The sequence below is a fragment of the Triturus cristatus genome, chromosome 12, assembly GCF_964204655.1.
Source record: "Triturus cristatus chromosome 12, aTriCri1.1, whole genome shotgun sequence".
In the NCBI taxonomy this organism is placed as follows: domain Eukaryota; kingdom Metazoa; phylum Chordata; class Amphibia; order Caudata; family Salamandridae; genus Triturus; species Triturus cristatus.
Window position 1 is genome coordinate 7513558 of NC_140595.1, and position 22783 is coordinate 7536340.

Here is a 22783-nt window from a genome sequence, read left to right on the forward strand (position 1 = left end):
TGACCGTTCGGTCACGCGTACAGGTGGTAGTGTGTGCATTTAATTTACTCTGTAAACATCGCTGGGAAGGCTGCGAGCGCTGGAGCGTAGTGGAAAAGGCTTTTTAAGGTGTTGTTTCTAAGCAGCAAAAGCCCTTCAGGAGGCGTTCCCGGTCCAGCTCATTCCACTTTATGCGACCACAAGAAGATGGTGTCTGGGTCGTGGACATCTTGGAAGAGTGGCGCTGTTGTTTTGTTGTGGCAGAGTCCTTTTTCTGCGTTCGCCCACACCTGCACAACATACTGAATTGTACTGCACATCAGTACATTTGTTGATCGTTAAACAGTTTTCTTACTGCTGTGACTGAGCTGGATAACAACAACCGATTTGGGAAGGACAAACGCTGCACTTTTTTGTTTTTCCCTCTTGAATCGTAAGCTATAATTGCTGTTGGGTTTGTGAATGAATATCATGCAGCTATGGATTGTCGCAATTTTCTTTTTACAGGCTGCTTTCAAAATGTCGAAGCTAAATTCTTTGTACAGATGATGTTTTTAGTTAAATGTTACTTACCTCGACTTCTAGTGCTTTTCCCTCTTGCCTTTATTAAGACTCATCCTGCTGAGACCCCCCATCTTTAGAGTGACTGGTAGGAAAACATCTGACCGGCTTCTGTAAAACATTAAAACTGCTAAACAAAGATGTATTGGTGATGTACACAGAAGTATACGCCAAACAAGCTATAGAGGACGAGTGCCCTATAAGAACACGTATAGTGCTTTGAAATACAGATAACTGTCCTTGGGCAGAGGCATAAAGAATTGTATTCAGACATTTGGAGTGTCTTTATCAAAGCATACTGCATAGAGAAGCCAAGCGCCGGGAAAATACACTTGTGCTTTTTGGTGGTTAATGGTTTAGCTCAGTTTGATCTTTAAGAGCCATCACTGGAAGTTGTCTAACGTGGAGATCGTATTGAGGCTGTTACCTCAGCAGGTGAAGCCGTCTCCAGTCAGTTTGAGGCTTTTTCATCCTTTAGCAGGGCTTTTCTATTCTAGTGGTCCTGATACAAGGGATGAAGGATGCTGAAGATGCTCAAAGGGAGTTGGGGATTCAATGCGGTCAATGTGGTTCTGGCTGCAACTACTACTCGACCCACGAAGATGTTGAGGCGGTCCAGGTCGCAGGGTCAACGTCCCTCGAAGTCCTCTTGGTGCTGTCAGAAGTCCAGTCGCCACTGGACTCACTGTCGCCCACTATTGCAGTCACGGGCCAATCCTTCCTGTGTTGATAACTCGTCCTTTGGAGGTTCCAGGTGTACTTCAGCGATACTCCTGAGCTTCTCAAACTTAGATGCAACTTTGTGCATCATGTCCTTGTCCCTAGTGCTACACAGCGACTGTTGCTTGCGGGTTAAAGATTTCGGGCTACCAACATGCCCCAGCAGGCTTCTCTGCTGTTGTGTCCCTGTGCTATGAATAGGAGGCTGCACTCTGACTCTTGTAATCTCTTGGGATCTATAGACCACTTGCCCTTGAGCAGAGCACAACAGGCACAGTCCCTCGCCTTTGCTAGCCACCAGGTGCGTCGGGTGCAGTCTACGCCGATGCAGCCTCTCTTTGCTGGTTCCATGGTGCAGCGGGGCAGTCCACGCCGATGCAGCCTCTCTTTGCTGGTTCCAGGTGCGTCGGGTGCAGTCCACGCCGATGCAGCCTCTCTTTGCTGGTTCCTTGGTGCAGCGGGGCAGTCCACGCCGATGCAGCCTCTCTTTGCTGGTTCCTTGGTGCAGCGGGGCAGTCCACGCCGATGCAGCCTCTCTTTGCTGGTTCCATGGTGCAGCAGGGCAGTCCTTCGGTCCTCTTTCCAGTCCAGTCGAGATCGGAGTTCGGGGTGCCCTGCTTATGCTCAGAAAATGGCTAGTAGGGCAGGATGCAGTTGGTAGCTAATGGACTGCCAGGTTCCCCCTCTCCTGATGACCACGTCCTGCGAAGTATGGCAGTCCAGGATGCACCATTCTGCTTACTTCCAATATAGCAGGACCCCTTTTCCAGCGTGTGCATCTCTAGCCCAACCCAGAGGTTTGGCTACCAAGACGAGCTACACATCTCTGGGAACACAGTTTGGCTACAGTTGTCCCGTCCAGTCCCAAGTGCCAGCTGTACCTGAACAATGAAGCAGCCATTCTCCCAAGTGTTCTCCTTTGAAGCTCGCCTCTGGGCCAGCACCAGTCTCACTTCCTGCAGAAGGGAGATGACTCCTGCTTCCAGATCAGCCCTCTCTTGTATCCATTCCTGGGAGTTATTAGCTTTTATCCCCATGCGGGCAGAAAGTGGTCTCAGCGACAGGACCCCGTGTGCAACCAGTGTGGGCACAGTGGACTAAAGACACACAACTAGCAACCTTGCTAATGTTGCACACTGCGTCTTCTTACATTAATTTCGACCCTTCTAATTAAGTCCGGCTTAATGTAACGATTTGTTTGCTCCCTTGGATCGATGTAACCCACTTTAGTCGCACCGTTGCAAACCTAGCACAACTGAGGGGTCAACGTGTAACTTGCCAGTTGTGCAACCAAGCTTTTCCACAGTAAAAATGCTAGTTTCGCGTTTTTACTATCCGAGCATGTAAAACACATGTTCTGCTTGTGAGATCTATTGTACCATGCCATAGGACTTGATAGGCCTGCCATAGGAGGGACTTGCACAAATTCCAGTGGTAAGTCTGGCTTTGCCATTACTTTAACTGGCAAAGTTGAGTGAGCAGTTTAAACTGCTCTTCCAGCCTGCAAATGGCAGCCTGGGAGTCTTGTTTTGCACTTCGCACGCTGGGGGGTTTCTAACTTGTAAGCCCTGGGTGCCATTTACTAGGGACTTACAGGTAAGTTACTTTAGCCTATTCGGTATGAACCAATTTGACAGACTTGTTTTAAGGGTGAGGGCACAGGCACTGGGGTCTGCTTAGCAGGACTTAGCGCACTCTCAGTTGAAAAACCTGCAGCATCAGCCCAAAAGCCTACGGGAGACTGTACAGGACGAGGCATTTCTTTACAGACCGCTTTCGGTCCAACTGCTGTATCAGTCTTGTGGCTTCCATAGCACACAAGCTGTGTTGACAGTGGCTCAATTCTTTTTGTAATCTTGACCTGTCAGTGTTTTTCTGAATTAATCCATTGTCTTGAGTGGGAGTGGCTGGGGGAGTTGGGATTTAGAAATGCCTTGCACCCTGCTGTGGCCTGTTTAAGCTTGAGTGTTTAGGAACCTTTCTTGTGCAGTTCTGTGTTCTTGCCCCGTCTGTTTTCTTGAGTTTCGGATCAGCAATAGATTGTTTGCACGTTTCATGAATATGTCCTGGGAGGCGAGGAGATGTAGTGCTTCAGTGAACATAAGGTTGTGTGCACTACATGAATGTGTTTATACCTCCTCGTTTTCCTTTGCAGTCGCTGGTGGACATGGCTCCCAAATACATCCTGGAACAGTTTCTGCAGCAGGAGCTGCTCATTAACATCACAGAGCACGAGGTGAGTGAGGTCACTGGTGAACACAGTGCCTATTTGCGATTAACAAGTTCGATACTGGGACAAGTACCTGCTTGTGTGATCTGCATCTTAGTCAAAGAGGCACACATGCCTGTTATAGAGCATAGCAGAAGAGGCCGCTTTACCTCTTTCAACTTCAGATGTCAAAATGGCCAGTTTTGGAGCCTCCACCCTTCAAAGCAACTGATTTGCTTGTTGTGTGTTTTTTTTTACTATTGTTTTCTGTTCGCTCCTTCTAGCTGGTTCCAGAACATGTTGTCATGACAAAGGAAGAAGTAACAGAGTTATTGGCGAGATAGTATCCTTTTTGGGCTGCAGACTTGTGTGATGTGCTTGCTTTCAAATCAACCAAAGGCCCTGTTTTTTCTTCGCCCCGGTGGAAGAAATTGGCAGTGAACTCCTGGCTCTTTTTCAATTTCTTAGTAAGCTAATTACTGTGATTTCTTTGGTATACATTTATAGTTCTTATATTCAATTTGCATTAGCTGATTTTCCCACCCATTACTTCATTCAGCTTTTTATGCGTTATCCTGGTAACCATTATTTCCGTCTGCCTCCTCTCCCAAGCCAAACATGGGTGTTTTGTGATGAATCAGTTCAGTGGATGCTGAGAAATGTTGCTCCGACCATTGGTTGGCAAAATGACGCCAGGGAAGAGGATTGTTAAGCTGAAGGTGGGTCAATCTAATGAAATCAGTTCAATCGTTCATGTTTTACTACTTTGTTTTGGTATTGTCCAGTAATTTAAACATGACAGTTCTTCGGGCACCTGGGTGGGTGCAGTGAGACTGCAGTACTGGCATCAAACAGCTTCTGCTGAGATACCCATGATGCTTGTTGCATCCAAGACACAAGAGATTGTTGCTTGTTTTGCATCTGCTTCTGGGTGGTGCATATTTCATAGTCGGGGAACGGCATAATATGACAGTGCTTTGGAAGTACAGCTCTGTCTTGTTACCATTGGGTTCCTCGTGGTTTTATGAGCTGTTACGTAGCCTTTACTTTTTTACAACAGAGTTTTAAGATGTGATTCACAGGAATGTTGAAAGGTTTTCTAAATATGCTGAGTGTCTTTGTTCAGACCACTTACTTTGATGAGTAAAGGATTATTCATTTGGCTTTTCCTCCCTCCCTTCTACTTGAATCACAGTTTAGCCGACAACCAGTTGCATCAGCTGTTCGGACAGAGGGTCTGTTTATTTTGGCTCCACCTTCTCCACCCTCTTTTTCAGATCTGTCAGACTCTGATCGTCTTCCTTAACTGTTTCTCCCAGCAAGTTGCGTGAATCTCAGCTTCCCAGAATACAGGCCGGAGATCCTGTGGCGCGATACTTTGGCATAAAGCGTGGCCAGGTAAGGTGCGCTGCAGGGCTTTGTGCAGGGCGTGCATGAGATCCACCATTTTGTCAGGGCTTGTATTGTTGTGTTAATGATCCTGGCGGACGATGAAGGCCCAGTGCAGGATGGCCTGTTTGGAAGGCGTTGGATGGGGTGTGAGTAACTGCGGGCTGCCCTGCAAGTAGATAAGCTGATGTCTCACCATGGTGTGGCCACCAGCATATGCTCTTGTTCACTGTGCAGAATGCACTTGCTGCTTTGGCTAACATTTCAGCATTTGTACTGATTGCTTTTTAGGACATTCTAACTATTCTAACTGCTGGCAGGACCTGACCATGTGGGATTAGCATTACCTATGGGGTATTTCTTTTGTCTGAACCTTTAAAGCCTTTGCACCCCATATAGCAGTTCTTCTACCTCAGCCTCTGCTAGTTTTGCTTCATAGACTGAATTTGAGATTTATTCAACTTATTTTATCACCCTACCATTCCAGGTAGTTTTTGTGTCACATTATGACGATAATCCACTGAGAAAAGAAAAGGAAGATGTTAACATTTTAGAAAATGGTGGAGGCTGTGTAGTCGTAACCCAGATTTTCTGGACTTTCAATGAAGTTTAAAAGTTTTTTGGGACCATGTTGTAGGTCTGCTTACAACGTGGAGCCACATCTGTTTTCTAAATTACCTGTAGGGGGCGACAAGGATTGGAAGAGATGATGTAAACCTCCTAGCTTGCCTCTACTCAAGAGGAATTGCTTTGAGAAAGGTCATTGTGTTTGGCAGCCACCAAGGAATGCGAGTGCATCTGATAAAGAAATCTAACCACAGACTACTTAACTTCGAATCCTCCCCAGGCGCCAGACTTGATCCAGGGATTCGTCTCCTGAATGTGACACAACGCAGTCCAAATAAGCCCTCCTCTGACACGCTGGCTTCAGTTCCTTCTTTTCTGCACTAGCAGCACGGATCTGCAATGGAGTTCCTCCGGCCGTTTCTCAGCCTTCTTGGCGTTTTTTCGTCGGAGCAGTGTGCCTTTTTCTACCCTTCTCCATTGTCCTCGGAGTTGAATCCTTGGGTCCTGTGGATGACAAATGTCCACCACAGACCCTCACTCGATTTGCATGTTGGGTCTGGGTGAGCACCATGACTCTTCTCCCCAGCTCCTACCGAAGGCACAAAGAGAACATTGCATGAAGCTCCTTGCTGTGCAGATATCAGTCATCGAAGTCTTCTTGTTGTCCCCTACATCCTGCACCCTATGGACCATCTGCGCATCTGCTGTAGGAGCCTTTCCTGCGGGCATCATTCTCCTTAGACGTCCGGAAGTAAGTCTTGACGTAGGCAGTCAGTTGTGGCGCTTCCCAACTACGTCACCTACCGCTGGTCCCCGCTCTTCTGATGAAGTGTCAGGGCATGAGTCCGCCCCGCGTCTCACCGCCTATCCTGGGGCCTGGGCGTCTTTGACCCAGATGAGACCTTATTCTCAATCTCTTCATTCTATTTCTGGGTCTGGGGGGTTTATACATATGTCATTGCACCCATGGGGTAGCTGTTGTCTGCTGTTCTGTTCCCCTGGGGCACCAGTCCTTTTGATTGTTTGGATCCATGTCTTAGTGTCTTTATTTCACAGAATGCTAGGTTTCCCTTTCTTCCTGCATCTTCTTTCGTCCTCTTAGGTGGAGATATCATCTCCCTCATAGCTCTATATGCCACTTCTGCCTTTTGTTGCATCATATTTTATGTGGCGGCTTAATTTCTCTTTTTTCTGTCCTTCTTTTGGGAGAGGCTCTGTTTCCCCTCCACCCCCCTTTTTGTTATTTCATTACTTTTTCTTTGGCCATATCCTGCCTTCTGTCCAACTACGTATTTCTGCTGCTTCTGTATTGTCAGCTAATGTTAAGGGCGTTTTTTTCCCCCTTCCTGGGGTTTGCTCCCCTCATACTCTGTACTCTCAGGTTTCATCTAGAATTTTGGTTAGGATTATTGCTTGTTTCTCAAGTTTCCGTGGAGCGTTGGCCAGGTTTCTTACCTGTGTCTCAAGCTTCCATGGTTTGGACAATGTGCGATTGTCAAAATTGACTATCTGTTACCCTTAGCTTCCACCAGCCCTTTGTTTTCATCCTTTTCCTCTTCTTCATGGTAGACTATCCACATTCTGTTTAATCTTTGTTTAGCCTGTTCCTGCCTGCTGGTATCCTTCCTCGGTGGCATTGGTTCTTGGACAGGTGCCCTTGTTTCCTGTACTGTGTGATGCCTTCCACTTCCTACTCTTATGCGGCATGATGTTGCTGTTTTCCAGATTGACTTTCTATCTCCACCTCAGTTACTGTCGTACCTTCTTCTTCACGATGGTAGGATGTATAATCTCTGTCCTTCCTTGGTTACCTCTGTTCTTGGAGTGTCCTTCGTTTCTTCACTACTTGTGCTCCCACTCACTAGCGGAGAACTTGGGTTACCTTCGGAAGAGTGGAAATAATTTTGTTGTACCCTGAATGACTTGTGCGTCCACAGGATTATTTATGTTTTTTCCATATGCATGTTTATCCTTGTATAAATTTTTCTTGGATGTATGTGTCTGCATTTATTTACCTATCTCTCAAATGGATCTCTTGTAGATGTCTTTTACTTCAGGTATATATATGTGTGTTAGACGGACCGGGAGGGTCGGCCGAGGACAAGGGGAGAGGTCTCCGGGGAGAGCCGTCTCCAGCGATCGTACAGACAAATAACTTCCCCCCCCACAGACAGATACCACACAAGGATAAGATTTAGCGTTCTTTATATGCACTTCTTAAGGTACGATGAAATGGTACAAGGAGGTCTGGACTCAGGGGTCCCCTCGATTAAGTCTCTCAAGATAGGAAAAAGGGGTAGCGGGACAGTCTGTTTACCAGTCTGGTAGTTCGGATGATATGGTGGTTAGTTCACAATCCTCGAGCTTGGTGGTTTAGCTGGTACGGGCCGCGGCAGCGCCAGCAGGTCCCGGTGGAGATGGTCGAGGTACGGTCCGCGGCAGCGCCAGCAGGTCCCGGTGAAGGTGGTCGTTACAACGGTCCGCGGCAGCGCCAGCAGGTCCCGACGAGGATGGATGTTGCAGAAGGCCGCGGCAGCGCCAGCAGGCAGGACGATAGTTCGCAAGGTAGGGCTACGGCAGCGCCAGTAGTCCGTCAAGGCTGAGTTCTCTCGGTGTCTCTCGACTCCAGGATACAACTGCCCCCCTGCTCCGGAGCTGCCCCAGTTATAGGGCAGGCGCCCTTTGATGTCCGGACCCTCGCACTTGGAGGTCGGAGGGTCCGGGATGAAGGTGTCCAGACACCCAGCAGGGGGTGGAGCCAGCGCCTGGGGGAGCCGGAGGCGATCGGCACCTGGCGGGGGAGAGTCCTTGGCGCTTCGTTCTCCCATTGACCTGCCAAGTGGTCCGCTCACCTCCTGGGTGGATGGTGGTGCCGGGATGTCGGGGCCGGCCAGGCCCAGGGTTAGGGTCGGATGGAGGCCACGCGGCCTCGTGGCGCAGGGCCCAAGATGGCGGCTTGACCCGGCCGGGGAAGCCGGTGGTGGCTTGGGTCCGTGATACATGGAGGTCCGAGGGCAGGAATTCCGTCGGGAGACGGGGTGCGGGTGATTCTCGTGGGTCACGCCTGGTGGGCCTGGGCTGGGGCCCTGTCATGCGGGGAGGGAGCCAGCCCTTCGTGTGGCCTGTCCAACATGCGTCCCCCCCAGCTGAAGGCGGGGAGAGTCACCCATCTCCTTGGGGACTCTCCTCGTCGAGGCGGAAAAAGCGTGACAGGCCATCCGCGTTGGCGTGGTCTTGGCCCGGTCGGTGCTCCACGGTGAAGTCCATTCCCTGCAGGGAGATGGACCAGCGCAATAGTTTTGGGTTCTCCCCCCGCATCTGCATCAGCCACTGCAGGGGTCGATGGTCGGTTTGTACCCGGAAGTGGGTACCGAAGAGATAGGGCCGGAGCTTTTTGAGGGCCCACACCACTGCGAAGGCCTCCCTCTCGATTGTGCTCCAGCGCTGTTCTCGGGCCAGGAGACGTCGGCTGATGAAGGCCACCGGCTGGTCATGACCTTCGGGGTTCACTTGGGAAAGAACCGCCCCGATGCCGTGGTCGGAGGCGTCTGTCTGTACCACGAATTCCCGACTGTAATCGGGGGCCTGGAGTACAGGGGCGGTGCACAGGGCGGACTTCAGCTTTTCGAAGGCCGCTTGACAATCGGGGGTCCAGTTAATCCGCTTCGGTTGGTTTTTGGACGTGAGACCCGTGAGGGGCCCCACAATGCTGCCGTAGTCCCTCACGAACCGCCGGTAGTAGCCGGTGAGCCCCAAGAAGGCTCGGACCTCGGTCTGGGTGACGGGGGGCTGCCAGGACTGGATGGCAGCAATTTTAAGTTGCAGCGGGGCCACCAGCCCGCTTCCCACCTGGTGTCCAAGGTAGGTCACGGACCCTTGACCAATTTGGCATTTGCCGGCCTTAATCGTGAGGCCGGCCCGCTGGAGGGCCTGTAGGACCTCTTGGAGGTGGAGGAGGTGGTCGGACCAGTGGCGGCTGTATACAGCGATATCGTCCAGGTAGGCCGCGCTGAACTCTTCGAGCCCCGCCAAGACCTGGTTCACAAGACGTTGAAACGTGGCGGGGGCGTTCTTCATGCCGCAGGGCATGACCTTGAAGTGGTAGTGGCCATCGGGGGTAGAGAAGGCAGATCGTTCCTGAGCCCGGGGTGTGAGGCCGATCTGCCAGTAGCCCGCTGTTAGGTCGAAGATACTGAGGTAGCGGGCGGCCCCCAGCCGGTCGATCAGTTCGTCCGCCCGGGGGATAGGATGAGCGTCGGTCCGGGTGACAGCGTTCAAGCCCCGGTAGTCGACGCAGAATCTCAGTTCAGGTGTGGTGCCGGGGGCAGCAGCTTTGGGTACCAATACAACCGGGCTGGCCCAGGGACTGTCCGAGGGCTCGATGACCCCGATCGTGAGCATTCTGGCTACTTCTTCTTGTATGCAAGCCCGTACCCGATCTGGTACGCGATAGGCCCGGTGTCGGATAGGGGGACTGTCCCCGGTGTCCACGTCGTGCAAGCACCAAGGGGTGACCCCGGGGGTGAGGGAGAACAGGGTAGCGAACCGCAGCAGGAGGTCCCGGCAGCCCTGGCGTTGCTCTGGGGTGAGGGCATCGGAGAGCCGGACCCCGTCCACGGAACCGTCGTTCTCCTGGGCCTTCAGTAGATCCGGGAGGGGTTCGGAGTCTTCCTCTGCCCCACTGTCCGTAGCCATCAGGAGGCTAAGTTCTGAGCGCACAAAGTGTGGTTTGAGTCTGTTGGTGTGGAGGACCCGAAGGGGGTCCCGGGGGGTCCCCATGTCGATGAGGTAAGTGACGGGGCTTTTGCGCTCGACCACTTTGAAGGGCCCCGTCCACTTATCTTGCAAGGCACATGGTTCGGTGGGGGACATCACCCACACTTGTTGACCAGGTTCGAACTCGACGGAGGAGGCATTGTGATCATACCACCTCTTCATGTCTTCCTGGCTGGCCTCGAGGTTCGCCTTGGCCAGCTCCCTGAAGCGCCGAGTCTGGTTGCGTAGGGCCAGGAGGTACTTGAAGACGTCTGGAGGGGTCTTTAGGGGGGCCATCTCCCAACCTTCTTTGACTAGGCTGAGGGGCCCTCGCACAGGGTGCCCGTACAGGAGTTCGAAAGGGCTAAAACCGAGGGATTTCTGGGGAACTTCCCGGTAGGGGAAGAGGAGGCACGAGAGTAGTACATCCCACTGGCGACGGAGGGGCTCTTCCAATCCCCCAATCATCCCCTTGAGAGTGCGGTTGAATCGCTCCACTAGTCCATTCCCTTGGGGGTGATAGGGGGTCGTGAATCTGTAGGTGACCCCGCACTGTTGCCAGAGGGACTTCATGTATTTGGAGATGAAGTTCGTCCCTCGGTCGCTGACGACTTCTCGGGGGAAGCCCACCCGGGAGAAGATCCCCATTAGGGCCCGGCCAACCACCGGAGCGGTCACAGTTCATAGGGGCACCGCCTCGGGGTAGCGGGTGGCGTGGTCCACCAGTACTAGGATGAACCTGTGTCCTTGCGCCGTGCGGGGGTCCAGGGGGCCCACAATGTCTATCCCTACCCTCTCGAACGGGGTAGTGACCACTGGGAAGGGTTGTAGAGGGGCTTTCAGCTTACGGCCACTCTTCCCGCTGGCTTGGCACGTGGGGCAGGACCGGCAGTGGTTCAGGACGTCGTTCCTCATCTTCGGCCAGAAAAAGTGGGTTACTAGGCGACTGTAAGTTTTGTCCTGGCCCAGGTGTCCAGCCAGGGGTACATCGTGGGCCAGGTTGAGCAGAAAGTCTCTGAAGCGGAGAGGTACCACTAGTACTCGACCGGCCCCTAGCTCCGCGATTCTTTGTTCGCTGTATAGCAGGTCGTTATCCCAGTAGACCCAGTGAGTTCCGGTGGAGTCCCCTGCGCTCTGGGCGCTGGCTTGTTGGCGGAGTCCCTCGAGGGAGGGGCAGGTCTTTTGCTCCTGGCGGAACTGCTCCTGGGTGGGCCCCCCTTCTTGACGCCATTGAGCCAGGCCGGGTAAGTCCTGGGGTTGCGGGTCCCCTTCGATCGTTGGTTCCGGGGGGTTGGCCTCGTCGTTGTCTTCTACTGGGGCGACCGGGGGCGGAGGTGCTGGCCATTCCGGTTCTTCGGATCGGGGGACGGCACGGGCGGCCATGGACCGGGTGGTTACGCAGGCCCAGTCCGGGAGGCCCAGCATCCCCAGGTGCTCTCTTCTCTCGACGGTGGCCCACGGGGAACTCTCAAGGTCATTCCCCAGGAGGCAGTCCACGGGGGCATCATCCCGGACCGTCACCTTCAACAGGCCGGAGACCCCTCCCCATTCGAAGGGGACGCAGGCCATTTGACACAGACTTTCGGAGTTGTCGGCTGAGCGGACGGGGCAGAGAATGTTCGGCAGGATCTGCTCGGGTTTCACCAGGTGACAGCGGACGGCCGTCACACTGGCGCCTGTGTCACGTAAGGCCTCGGCCCGATGCCCATTAATGGTCACCCACTGACCGTATTTCCTGGTGTTGGCGGGTAGGGGAGCCCGCGGGACCATGTCTTTTCCCCCTAGACACGCTAGAACCATGGCGGCCGGTTCCCACTCTTGCTGGGCCGGCTCATACTCGTCCTGTTCCTCTGATAGTCGTTCTTCCCCCAGGGCGGCGGCAGCTACCTGGCGGGGCCTTGGTGTTTGGTTCTGCGGGCAGCTCGGGTCATTGGCGTAGTGGCCGACTCGCTGGCATCGGTGGCACGTGACGTTGGCTCGGAACCCAGGACGCATCGGGGGGTTGCCCCGGCCGGTCGGGGGCGGGGTGCTGGTCACGGTTGTGGCCGGGGGGCTGTCTCTCCCTCGCCCCTGGCCTCCTCCTCCTCCCCGGGGACGGTGCTGGCCTTGGTTGCTTCGGTTTTGCTCGTGTGGTCCTCTCCGGCCCACTCGGGTGCTTTCCCATCGATCAGCCTCAGCGGCGAGCTGCCGGGGGTCAGTCAGTTTACTGTCGAGGAGGTGCTGCCTGAGCTCGACGAAACAGTTGTTCGACAGGTGTTCCCATACCATAAGGTTAAAGAGTTGTTCGTAGGTTGTTACCTGGCTCCCCTTGATCCAACCCTCGAAGGCTCGGCTGAAATAGTTGACGTACTCCACCCAAGTTGTACCCGGGATCCGGGTGCAATCTCTGAACCTCTGGCGGTACATCTCAGGTGTGAGGCCGTAGCGGGTGAGGGGGGCAGCCTTCATGTGGTCGTAGGACGACATTTGGTGATCTGGGAGCTGCAGCAGGGCATCGCGGCCTTCGTTGACGAACCTCCCCCATAGTCCGGCTCCCCAATCACTCCGGTCGATCCGGTGGGAGGTCATGGCGATCTCGTAGGCTTTAAACCACTGTTGTATGTCGTCTTCTCGAACATACTCTCGGACAACATCCTTGGGGATGTGGACTTTTTTCTCGGTTGCCCCCGGGGTGTGCGGTCGCTCAGGCATCCCCGGTTCTTTATTCTGTTTCCGAAGTTCTATTTCCGCCAGTTTGCGCTCGTGTTCGAGTGTTATTCTTTTTTCCTCAAGCTCTCTCTGTCTTTGCTTTTCTTCTCGCTCTTCTCGGAGCCGCAGATGCTCTAGATTTATTTTCTGCTCGGCTAACTTGAGTTCACCGTCCATCTTGAGTCGTGCCATTTCCAATTCGTGTAGTCTGGTTCTTTCTCTTTCCTGGATCTCCTCCTGCGAGAGGCCCGTTCCCCGCTCCTCGGGAGCCGTGGCGTTCCCCTCTGGTGCGACACTGTTTTGGTCGGAGGGTCCGGCGATCCCAGTTTCTGTCCACGAATCAAGGGCGTGCTTCAAATCATCTTTGGTACTCAGGCCGGTGGTAGCAATGCCTAGTTCCATGCAGAATTGTTTAAGTTCGCGGTGGTTATACTCTTCCAACTTATCCATTTGGAACTTTTCAGTGGAACCGCTATCTTTGGCTGACATCGTGGTTTTGTCGTGGGGTGAGCTACTCTCTGTACGATTACGCGTTGATTCGGATCGCGCCGCTGGCCACCAATGTTAGACGGACCGGGAGGGTCGGCCGAGGACAAGGGGAGAGGTCTCCGGGGAGAGCCGTCTCCAGCGATCGTACAGACAAATAACTTCCCCCCCACAGACAGATACCACACAAGGATAAGATTTAGCGTTCTTTATATGCACTTCTTAAGGTACGATGAAATGGTACAAGGAGGTCTGGACTCAGGGGTCCCCTCGATTAAGTCTCTCAAGATAGGAAAAAGGGGTAGCGGGACAGTCTGTTTACCAGTCTGGTAGTTCGGATGATATGGTGGTTAGTTCACAATCCTCGAGCTTGGTGGTTTAGCTGGTACGGGCCGCGGCAGCGCCAGCAGGTCCCGGTGGAGATGGTCGAGGTACGGTCCGCGGCAGCGCCAGCAGGTCCCGGTGAAGGTGGTCGTTACAACGGTCCGCGGCAGCGCCAGCAGGTCCCGACGCGGATGGATGTTGCAGAAGGCCGCGGCAGCGCCAGCAGGCAGGACGATAGTTCGCAAGGTAGGGCTACGGCAGCGCCAGTAGTCCGTCAAGGCTGAGTTCTCTCGGTGTCTCTCGACTCCAGGATACAACTGCCCCCCTGCTCCGGAGCTGCCCCAGTTATAGGGCAGGCGCCCTTTGATGTCCGGACCCTCGCACTTGGAGGTCGGAGGGTCCGGGATGAAGGTGTCCAGACACCCAGCAGGGGGTGGAGCCAGCGCCTGGGGGAGCCGGAGGCGATCGGCACCTGGCGGGGGAGAGTCCTTGGCGCTTCGTTCTCCCATTGACCTGCCAAGTGGTCCGCTCACCTCCTGGGTGGATGGTGGTGCTGGGATGTCGGGGCCGGCCAGGCCCAGGGTTAGGGTCGGATGGAGGCCACGCGGCCTCGTGGCGCAGGGCCCAAGATGGCGGCTTGACCCGGCCGGGGAAGCCGGTGGTGGCTTGGGTCCGTGATACATGGAGGTCCGAGGGCAGGAATTCCGTCGGGAGACGGGGTGCGGGTGATTCTCGTGGGTCACGCCTGGTGGGCCTGGGCTGGGGCCCTGTCATGCGGGGAGGGAGCCAGCCCTTCGTGTGGCCTGTCCAACAATGTGTATATTTTGCACATATGGTTGTCTTACCTTCTATACGGTATTAGTCGCTGCGTTTTACCTACATTCTTCTTGGTGGCCTGGTTCAACTTTCTTAGCTGTAGTTGTTGGTTTCCTTCCTTCTCTTCAATAAGTGTCTTTTACATATCCCGGAGGATGCCTTAGGTATTTATCAAGTGTGAGAAAGTGGCTCTGTATATACTGTTCCCTAATAGGTACAGGGTGTACAGAGTCCACAGTCCCCCAGAGGCTGATAGAGGTCAAAGTTAGGTATGACCTTACTCTCAAAAGTGGTAGCTTGGTCGAGCAGTAAGGCAGTACCAGAGGACAGTGTAAAGCATTTATTGTACACACTCAGTCAGCAAATGGTTTCACACACTCAATAACTGAACTCTAGGCCAATGATTTGTATATATAAAATATATGCTTGTTTTATTTTTAGAACCACAAGGGGATAAAAATATACTTTCTCAGAATGAGAGGTTGAATATAAATACTTTTGTTTCAAGCAATAAATGTGTAAAACAGTCACAGTTGGTTGCAATAAACAATCCTATTTCCTAAACATAACAATGCATTGAGCTCAATGGTAAATTCAGGTTATTTGTAATAAATTACTTTTCAGATTACTTTTGGAATTCCAGGTCTGGATCCTAGAACCAGCCTGGGGTCAGTATTCAGAATCAAGTGAGGAAAGTCGACTTAATAACTGTAAGAATTTTTAGATAATATTTAGCTATTTCAAAAGTTAGCACTTAGAAAATATTTCACAGAAAACATTCAATGGATCTCTATGGCAAGAAATTCGAATTGCAGGTAGAGTACTTTATCGTTACTTTAGTAATCCAGGACTGGGTGCCTAGACCCAGGACTGGGGTCCTTATCAAAAGCAGGTAAGTAATTTCGTTTGCAGAAATGGTACGATTTTAAAAGAATATTTCAAATTTGCAAAAGTAGACACTTAGAAGAAATTTCACAGAAAAGCAGACAATGGTTTCCTATGGGAGAAAAATGAGTTAGAAGTAAGTATAGTTGTGAACACTTTTCAGAGTCAGGGCTGGGCACCAAGATCCAGCACTGGGAGCTCACCTAGGAGCAGGTGAGTAAATTCGTTTTTGTCACTTGGCTGATTTTTGGTGAATTTTTGCAGTTTTGAAAAGTTCACACTTAGAAGATTTTTGAAGAAAAAGCCAGTCAATGTTACCCTATGAGGAAAATGAAGTTAGCGGTTTAAGGGTAAGTACTCGACTGGTAATGTTGAAATTCCGGGCATGGACTCAGGGGTCCCCCAGTGTCAGGTAAGCACAGTTGGTTCACCCTCAGCGGTTTCAGGACGGCCGGGTGCAGAGAGAGTTGGGCCCAATGTTATCCTATGAGGGATAGGGGGGCCTTGGTTGGTGGCTGCTGTCTGGCAAGCCACGCGGCTGTGGGAGCTGGGCTCCTGGTCACTTACTCAGGGCAAGTGGGGAAGTAGGTTAGAGTAGAGAGGGCACTGCCAGGGCCACTCGGGCGGCTGGGTGCAGGGTGCTTTTGAGCCTTAGGGCGCTCAATGGAAATCAATGGGAATGTTCCGGTTTGGAAAGAGGCTGCAGGCTCGGGGACGAGGATGTTTCAGGTGCCACCACCACTTCGAGAGGTAAGTTGGGTAGTTGTAGGTTAGGTGGGTACCCCGGGATTGGGCACAGGGGGTCGCAGGGCGCCGGGTGCAGGGGTGCCTTTTGACGTCGGGAATCTTACCCTCTGGTTGGTCGCGGCTGGGGTGGCACTTGGTTCTGAGGCTGCAGGCTTCTTCCGGGATGTCGAGGGGGGTCCTTGGGTGCCGGACTCGGGGTCACAGTCGCCGTGGGGTCGTCCTCAGGGTCTTTGTCCACTCCGGCACTGGCCAGGCTTGGCTGGTGCAGAGTGTGTTGGGTCCGCGGTCCCGGGCTGGTGCCAGGGATAGCAAGTAGGTTTCTTGAGTAGAGCCTCTACTCGTGGGAGTCCCAGGGGCTTAGAGCTAAAGGGTAGCCAGGTCCTCCGGGGTTGGTGAGGTTGCTGGCCACGTGGGATGCCGCGCTGGTGCAGGTTCGAGAGTCGACAGGCCGGTGGGGCTGGGGCCAAAGCAGTTGGTGTCTTCTTCTCTTTTTAGCAGCTGCAGGGCAGGTCTTTGTTCTTCTTGCTCTTCTTGTCGTTTTTAGGTCTCGGCTAGCGAAGGCTGCGCTTGCGCAGTCTCGCTCGCGAGATTTAATGATTTTGAGTGACTTTTAGAAGAGGGGCTTGCTCCCGCCCCTCTTCTCTCCTGTTCTCCATTGGCTGGCCTAGTAAATGCTGGCCAGCCATTGGAGAAGAGGTCCCGTCACTCCGATCCTGCCCCGTCCTTTTCGGATCGGGGGGCGTGTTTTTTGCGAGAAGTCTCAGGGAGGAGACAACAGCAAAACACGCCCCCCAATCCGAAAAGGACACTCCCTTTCTCCGAGGCATTTTCTGCTGTGCCTCGGAGAAAGGCGGTGGTGTGCGTGTCCTCTCCCCCTGCTCTCGGCTCCTGCCCTTTAAATATTTTATTTCCTGTGAACTTTCCCCCGTAAGGATTCGTTTTTAGCTCGAAGGCTGCGCCATCCCGCAGTACCTTTTGAAGTAAGTGGCGTGTGTCCGAATCCACTTCCCTTCTATTCCGTCAGGGGTTACTCTGTGCACGCTTTGCCAATTTGTTATGCGGGCCCTCCGTTCGCTATGCACCACATGGGGGCTGGACTGGTATCATTTGCCAGGGCTGCTTTGACTTCTCAGTCCGGCCTAAAAAAATACAGTTTGAAGCAAAAACGGGCTACTCTGTTCTGACGCGCAGCGCCAAATTAATATTCAAGATCTCCGCTCCGCTCCTCACTTGTTCGAACCCCGCCCCCCTCATCTTTCACGGCTGGGCATCCCCGCTGCGGCCCTCTCCTCTGCGTCCCATCTGTTCACCCCTCCCTCGCCATCACAGCCCTCCCCTCTCCGCCCACCTCATCTCTCCATCTCTCCCCGATACTGCCAGCCGACAGCCTCCATTTTCTCCCTGGTAAACGGAAATTTATTTTTTATTCTCTACGTGCGGTTGGGAGGGTGGGAATGAATTTCCTAACAAAATATTCTATAGCCGCAGCACCCGCCAGCTCACATTTGTGCTGCCACCAGTCTTTTTTTTGCATTTGCTTGGCTCTTGTATGTCCGGTATTGGGGGTACTCCTGTGCACCCCGGCTGTCCCTAGAGGCTTCAGACCCGCTGTTGCCTCGTCGCAATCGATACTCCAGCCGCCCCCTCCCCCAGGAGGCTGGAACATTCAGCTCCCTCGCACACTCACTCCCGCCCTCCCTAGGGGGCTGACTCAGTCAGCGTGTCTCACTCTCACAGGTGACTACCACAATCAGAAGCCCCCCCCACCTACGCACTAGAGGTCAACATATGGGTGAGTTCTCGGCGATGTATGGTTTGGCATAGATGCGGTGTGCTGTCCATATATGCGCCCAACAAACTTTGACTGAGTGTTTATTTAAATTTGCAGCCATCGGAGATAACGGCTGCGAGTGCATAACATTACAGCGTGTGCCTCCTTACTGTTGTGTTGTGGAGTTTGTGCGAAATTTGAATCCACCGTGAGGCTGCCATGCGCAACTCGACGATTTAGTGTCGACTCAGCAAGCCTTTGGCACAAGGGCAAGAACGTAAACTCAGCGCTTGTAGAAGACGGCGATGTTGCATAGTGATGTCATGAATGGCGAAGACTGGAATGCGAACTGCCTTGCATTGTTGAGTCCAGGAAGTGTTTTTGTATTCATGAAGCGTCTACCCACACGCCTTTGATTAATTACATGCTGTGTTTCATGGAGAATTGGTGAGATCGGCGAGAGAGACTTTATTTAATGCCGCGCAACTGCTCTACGTATAGGCAGAACATTACGCTAAGTGAAAAAAGTGAAGAATGGAACTGCTTGTGGGAATTAAGGACCTTCATCAACCATCGGCAGCATATTGACTCACATGTGGGGTATAATTTGCAACTATGTTTCGTTTACAGTTTTTGTTCCCGTTCACGTTTTTTTTTTTGGTTACTGGAAGGAGTTTAAAACTGAAGTCTTTCTGTTGCTATTTCTACAATGGGTTTGGTGATACACAGCTCCTTAAGTGCTTCCTCAATGTCATTGTTGTGTGCCGTGCAAGCTTCTGCCATGTTTTTGTATGCCATGCTTATTTTTGCTGCCACTTGCTATTAATAGCGGGTTTGTATCCCTGCATCGGTCGAACATTCTACAGTTCAGAGCTCTATGGGAGTGGCTTAAAAATCGCCACTTCCCAACATGGCTGACTCGAAGGAGGCCGTAAAAGGTTCTTTAATGAACATTTGAAAAGCGGCGGACATCTTCAAGTGATTGATTTTTATTTTGAATTTAACTTGCATGTACTGTGTATTGACAAATATGAGTTGACACATAGTAACAAGTCGCGGAAATCTAACCTATTCGCATCAGACTTCCTATTTTAACTTTACATAGTTCCGACCTGTTGTCACACTAGAATCAGGATATTCGTGGTAGTCTTTCTTCTATGTTAGTAGCCCTCCTGCCTGCCGGTTTCTGTTCTGGTTTCCTGGTTCCACTGAGGCCGGGTGTACCGCCCCTCCCTCGGGTGTGTCCTGCGCCGCCTTTCACCAGCCTCTGCATGTTGTACAGTATCCTCGGCTCGCTGTCCCGCATTCCTCCCAGTCTTCGCTGTATCCTAAGCTCTGTCATGAAGCCTTTGGTGGTGTTCGTCCTTGGCGGGCCCGGTGCCGGCAAAGGCACACAGTGTGAGAAGATAGTGGAGGTGAGTCTGAGAGGTACATTTATCACCCAATCCTAGGACAGTTCCATTCTCTGGCACCCAGTAGAGCAGCACAGACGTCCAAAAAGGCACTTCTCCGGGCCTAGTGCCTCTTTCCCACCTACTAACCGCTGTGACTGACTTGTCTTAATTGTTGGGCATCGCACCCCACCTCGCTATCCAGCCCATACCTCTCCCCTACCCCTCTATTATACGTAGAACATCCATACCCGGCGCCTCTTTTTTTTAATTTAAATTTATAAGGGATAAGACCAATACCTCCATCTTTCCAATAAGACACATATTTTCCATCTGTCTTCAGACACGTATTATTTGAGCCCCCTCACCACGTTTCCGATGCACGCCTCGATTATCATCGCCTTTATTCCTGGGTTTAACCTAAACCGTCTAATGCTTGTTTTCACGACCTATCCGCCCCACTTCCGTTTCTAGTATGTTATCTCGTGTTCATCCTTATCCTTTGATATTTTTTTAAGTTCTCTTTACAGATTGTTAGCCTTACGGCACCACCCTCTCCAACACAAAAATGCACAATCGCACATTTGCACTACTTTCTTTTTACCAATCCATCTCTGAGTTGTATTTAACAAGCATTTACAATGCAACGGTCTCGGCATTGTTAAAGTTAGAGCTATTGGCATTGCTCATGACAATGCCGTTTCTTTAAATGTTTTAAAAACAAAAACATAAACAAACATAATGTCATGAGCAATGCCAATAGCTCAAACTTTACCAATGCCGAGACCATTGCATTGTAAATGCTTGTTCTATCTGGAATCTGGGGAAGGAAGGTTCAGGGGGCCCCTAAATACTAGATTTAGGGGCGTTACAGGTAGGTGAAGGCCAGGGACCAATGGGTCCTTGTCCTGGGGTGGGTACACCCCCTATCCTGCCTCTCTCCTGTGGGAGGGGGGCAGCAGCCTAATCCTGATAGGGTAGGGCCTCCCATCTTCAAGATGGCGAGAGCCCGGAGATGTGCTTCACCTCGCCTCCCCCACCTGAGGGGTGGGGTGGGCAGGCTGGCACATCCCCTGTCCTTGTATGGGGTTTCCGGCCAAGCTTCCCGCCAGAGTGGGGGGTTGCAGTGGCCTGGGGAAACTCCAACTGGCGGCATGCCTTTGAAGCTTCCCTTTGCTCATCCTGGGGGAGGAGATTTCTCACCTCACCCAGGATGTGCATTGTTGCAGGCCCGGGAGAGCAGGGGCTCTCCCACCCAGGGGTCCAGCAACGTGTCTGCTGTGTGGCAGCCTGGGCAGCCTCAGAGCAGACGTGGATTGCAAGTTAGCTGTAAGGGGGCATCTTCTAAGATGCCCTCTGGGGTGCTTAGTACATTAAATCCCACACTGGCATCAGTGTGGGTTCAATGTGCTGAGAAGTTTGATACCAAACTTCCCAGGCTTCAGTGTTGCCAGTATGGTGCTGTGGAGCTCGTGTTTGACAAGCTCTCAGCACCATGTATCCTTAAATGACAGCACTGCACTTACAGTGCCCAGGAATGGACCCGGGTACTGTAGGGGCACAGGGCTCCTGCTCCTGTGCCCACACCATAGGCGTAATGCACCCAGCTAGAGGGGTGGCTGGCATATGCCTTGGCAGTGTAGGTGATGGGCATGGTACACAGTGATGTGTGCCATGTCGACTCTTTGTTTTGTCCTGCACCCAGACACTCAGCCTGCAAGGGCAGTGTGTGTGTGTAAGGGTACAGGGCCTCTGAGGGTGGCACAATGAGTGCTGCAGCCCTTAGAGGCCTTCCCTGGTCACAAGGCCCTGGGTACCTAGGGTACCATTTACTAGGGGCTGACATGTGGCTAGGGTTTGCCAATTTGGAGTTTGTGTGGTTTAAGGAAGGAACATAGGCCCTGGGCACCTGATTGGCAGGAACCCAGGGTACACTCAATCGAAGTACATTCAGCAATTTAGCAAAAAGTGGGGGCATACCATGCAAGAAAGATGGCACTTTCTCACATCAAGGTTCTCAGTATAGGAGCGGTTTCTTTTACCTTTCTTGTTGTTTTTCTATCCATGCTCTTCAGCATTCATAACTTTCCTCCATCATTCTATGATTAGATGTCTCTTTTTTCAAAGCGGTTTCTCAGGATAGTTTGCTTGACGATCGGTGGGTGCTTTTCATTCGTTCTATCTGTTTTTCTGCGGCTTAGTACGCTATGTATGCTCCTTCCTTTTGGTTTTGAGCCTGGACTACATGGACGATTGTCCTTGGTCCTTATGCATCCCTGATCTTAGCTTGCATTCCTTTATGGGGTTGCCTCTTTTACTGATTTGTACCGTGTTTATCACGGTCTTCACTCCCTACAGGCTACCCACAGTCCTTGGAGATCAGTCTTTTTGGAGAGCATCTTGCTTCACCTATCATTGTTTGGATATTCTGGTCCCTTCTATCTTTTGGACCGACCTCTCCTATTGGGGTTCTGTTGTGAGGTCACTTCTCTGCCCCTCCTCCATAGATGGTATTGCGTGGGTATCTGATTCTAAGATAAGGAATCTGCAGCTAGATGTCTCTATCAGATGAGCAAGTTACTTACCTTCGGTTACGCCTTATCTGGTCGAGTCCGGATCTAGCCGCAGATACCTTATCCATCCTCCCGCTCTGTGATCTGAGGGCCCTGTTGTCTACAAGATCCCCTCTTTGCATATGACTACAGTTCTTTTCCTTTGGCACACAGTTTCCAGAGACTGTTCCCTTAGGCGTGTCCGCGTAAATAGTCACAGAAGAAATTATCAGTGCCTTGGGGTGGTCTTATATGGACTCCGTTGATGTCACATTCAAGATAGGACGTTGATGCGGATTCGCTCGATGTCCTCTACTGACAAGCAGAGGTACAGCTGAGAAAATTTCCGGATCCAGTCTGTCAACTTGGGAGGATTTTAAGATACGTAATCTTCTTCTCGATGCTATCTCTACCAGATAAGGCATTACCAAAGGTAAGTTACTTGTTCTTCTGGTGCACAGGCTTGTGCCAGTACCAGCCTCCGAGGCCCATAGGTGCAAGAAAGTCCTCTTCCCTCAAAAAGTGTATCATGTCTTGGTCCACATAAATCATAAGCCTCTTATGTACTACGACCGATTAGGGGATAGGTGGAATGACCCCCACCTCTCGTTAGGTTTCGAACTTCCTCACTGGCTCTGATTCCCAATTGGGTTTAATTTTATGAAGCATTCAATGTGGTCTATTCTGGGTTCTATCTACCTTGGTTTGTGATTTCCATGTTGCTTTTAGGAATTCTTGGAATATACCATGCTCCTGAAAGCTTGTATGTTAATTGGGGTGTGGCAGGTAGATTCTTTGAAAGAATCGTGAGTTCCTCCACGAGGACCCCAGCGGTGGCACAGTGGCTTCTCCCTTCTATATCCTGAGAGGGAGAGCTTTGGGGTGGTGCCCCGTCCCCCAGCTGTCATAAAAAATGAACAAACTGCATACTCTAGCAGGTAAT

At 51.9% G+C, this 22783-nt stretch overlaps 1 protein-coding gene across 1 annotated transcript in view; it reads left to right on the top strand.

The window, feature by feature from the left end:
• POLR2E (RNA polymerase II, I and III subunit E) overlaps nt 1–22783 on the top strand; it is a 52219-nt gene that overhangs the window by 23761 nt on the left and 5675 nt on the right. Inside the window, exons 4-6 of the mRNA XM_085638865.1 lie at nt 3416–3496; nt 3754–3812; nt 4789–4867. Of these exons, the coding sequence (XP_085494991.1) occupies nt 3416–3496; nt 3754–3812; nt 4789–4867 (219 nt within the window). The remainder of the gene's footprint in view (nt 1–3415; nt 3497–3753; nt 3813–4788; nt 4868–22783) is intronic.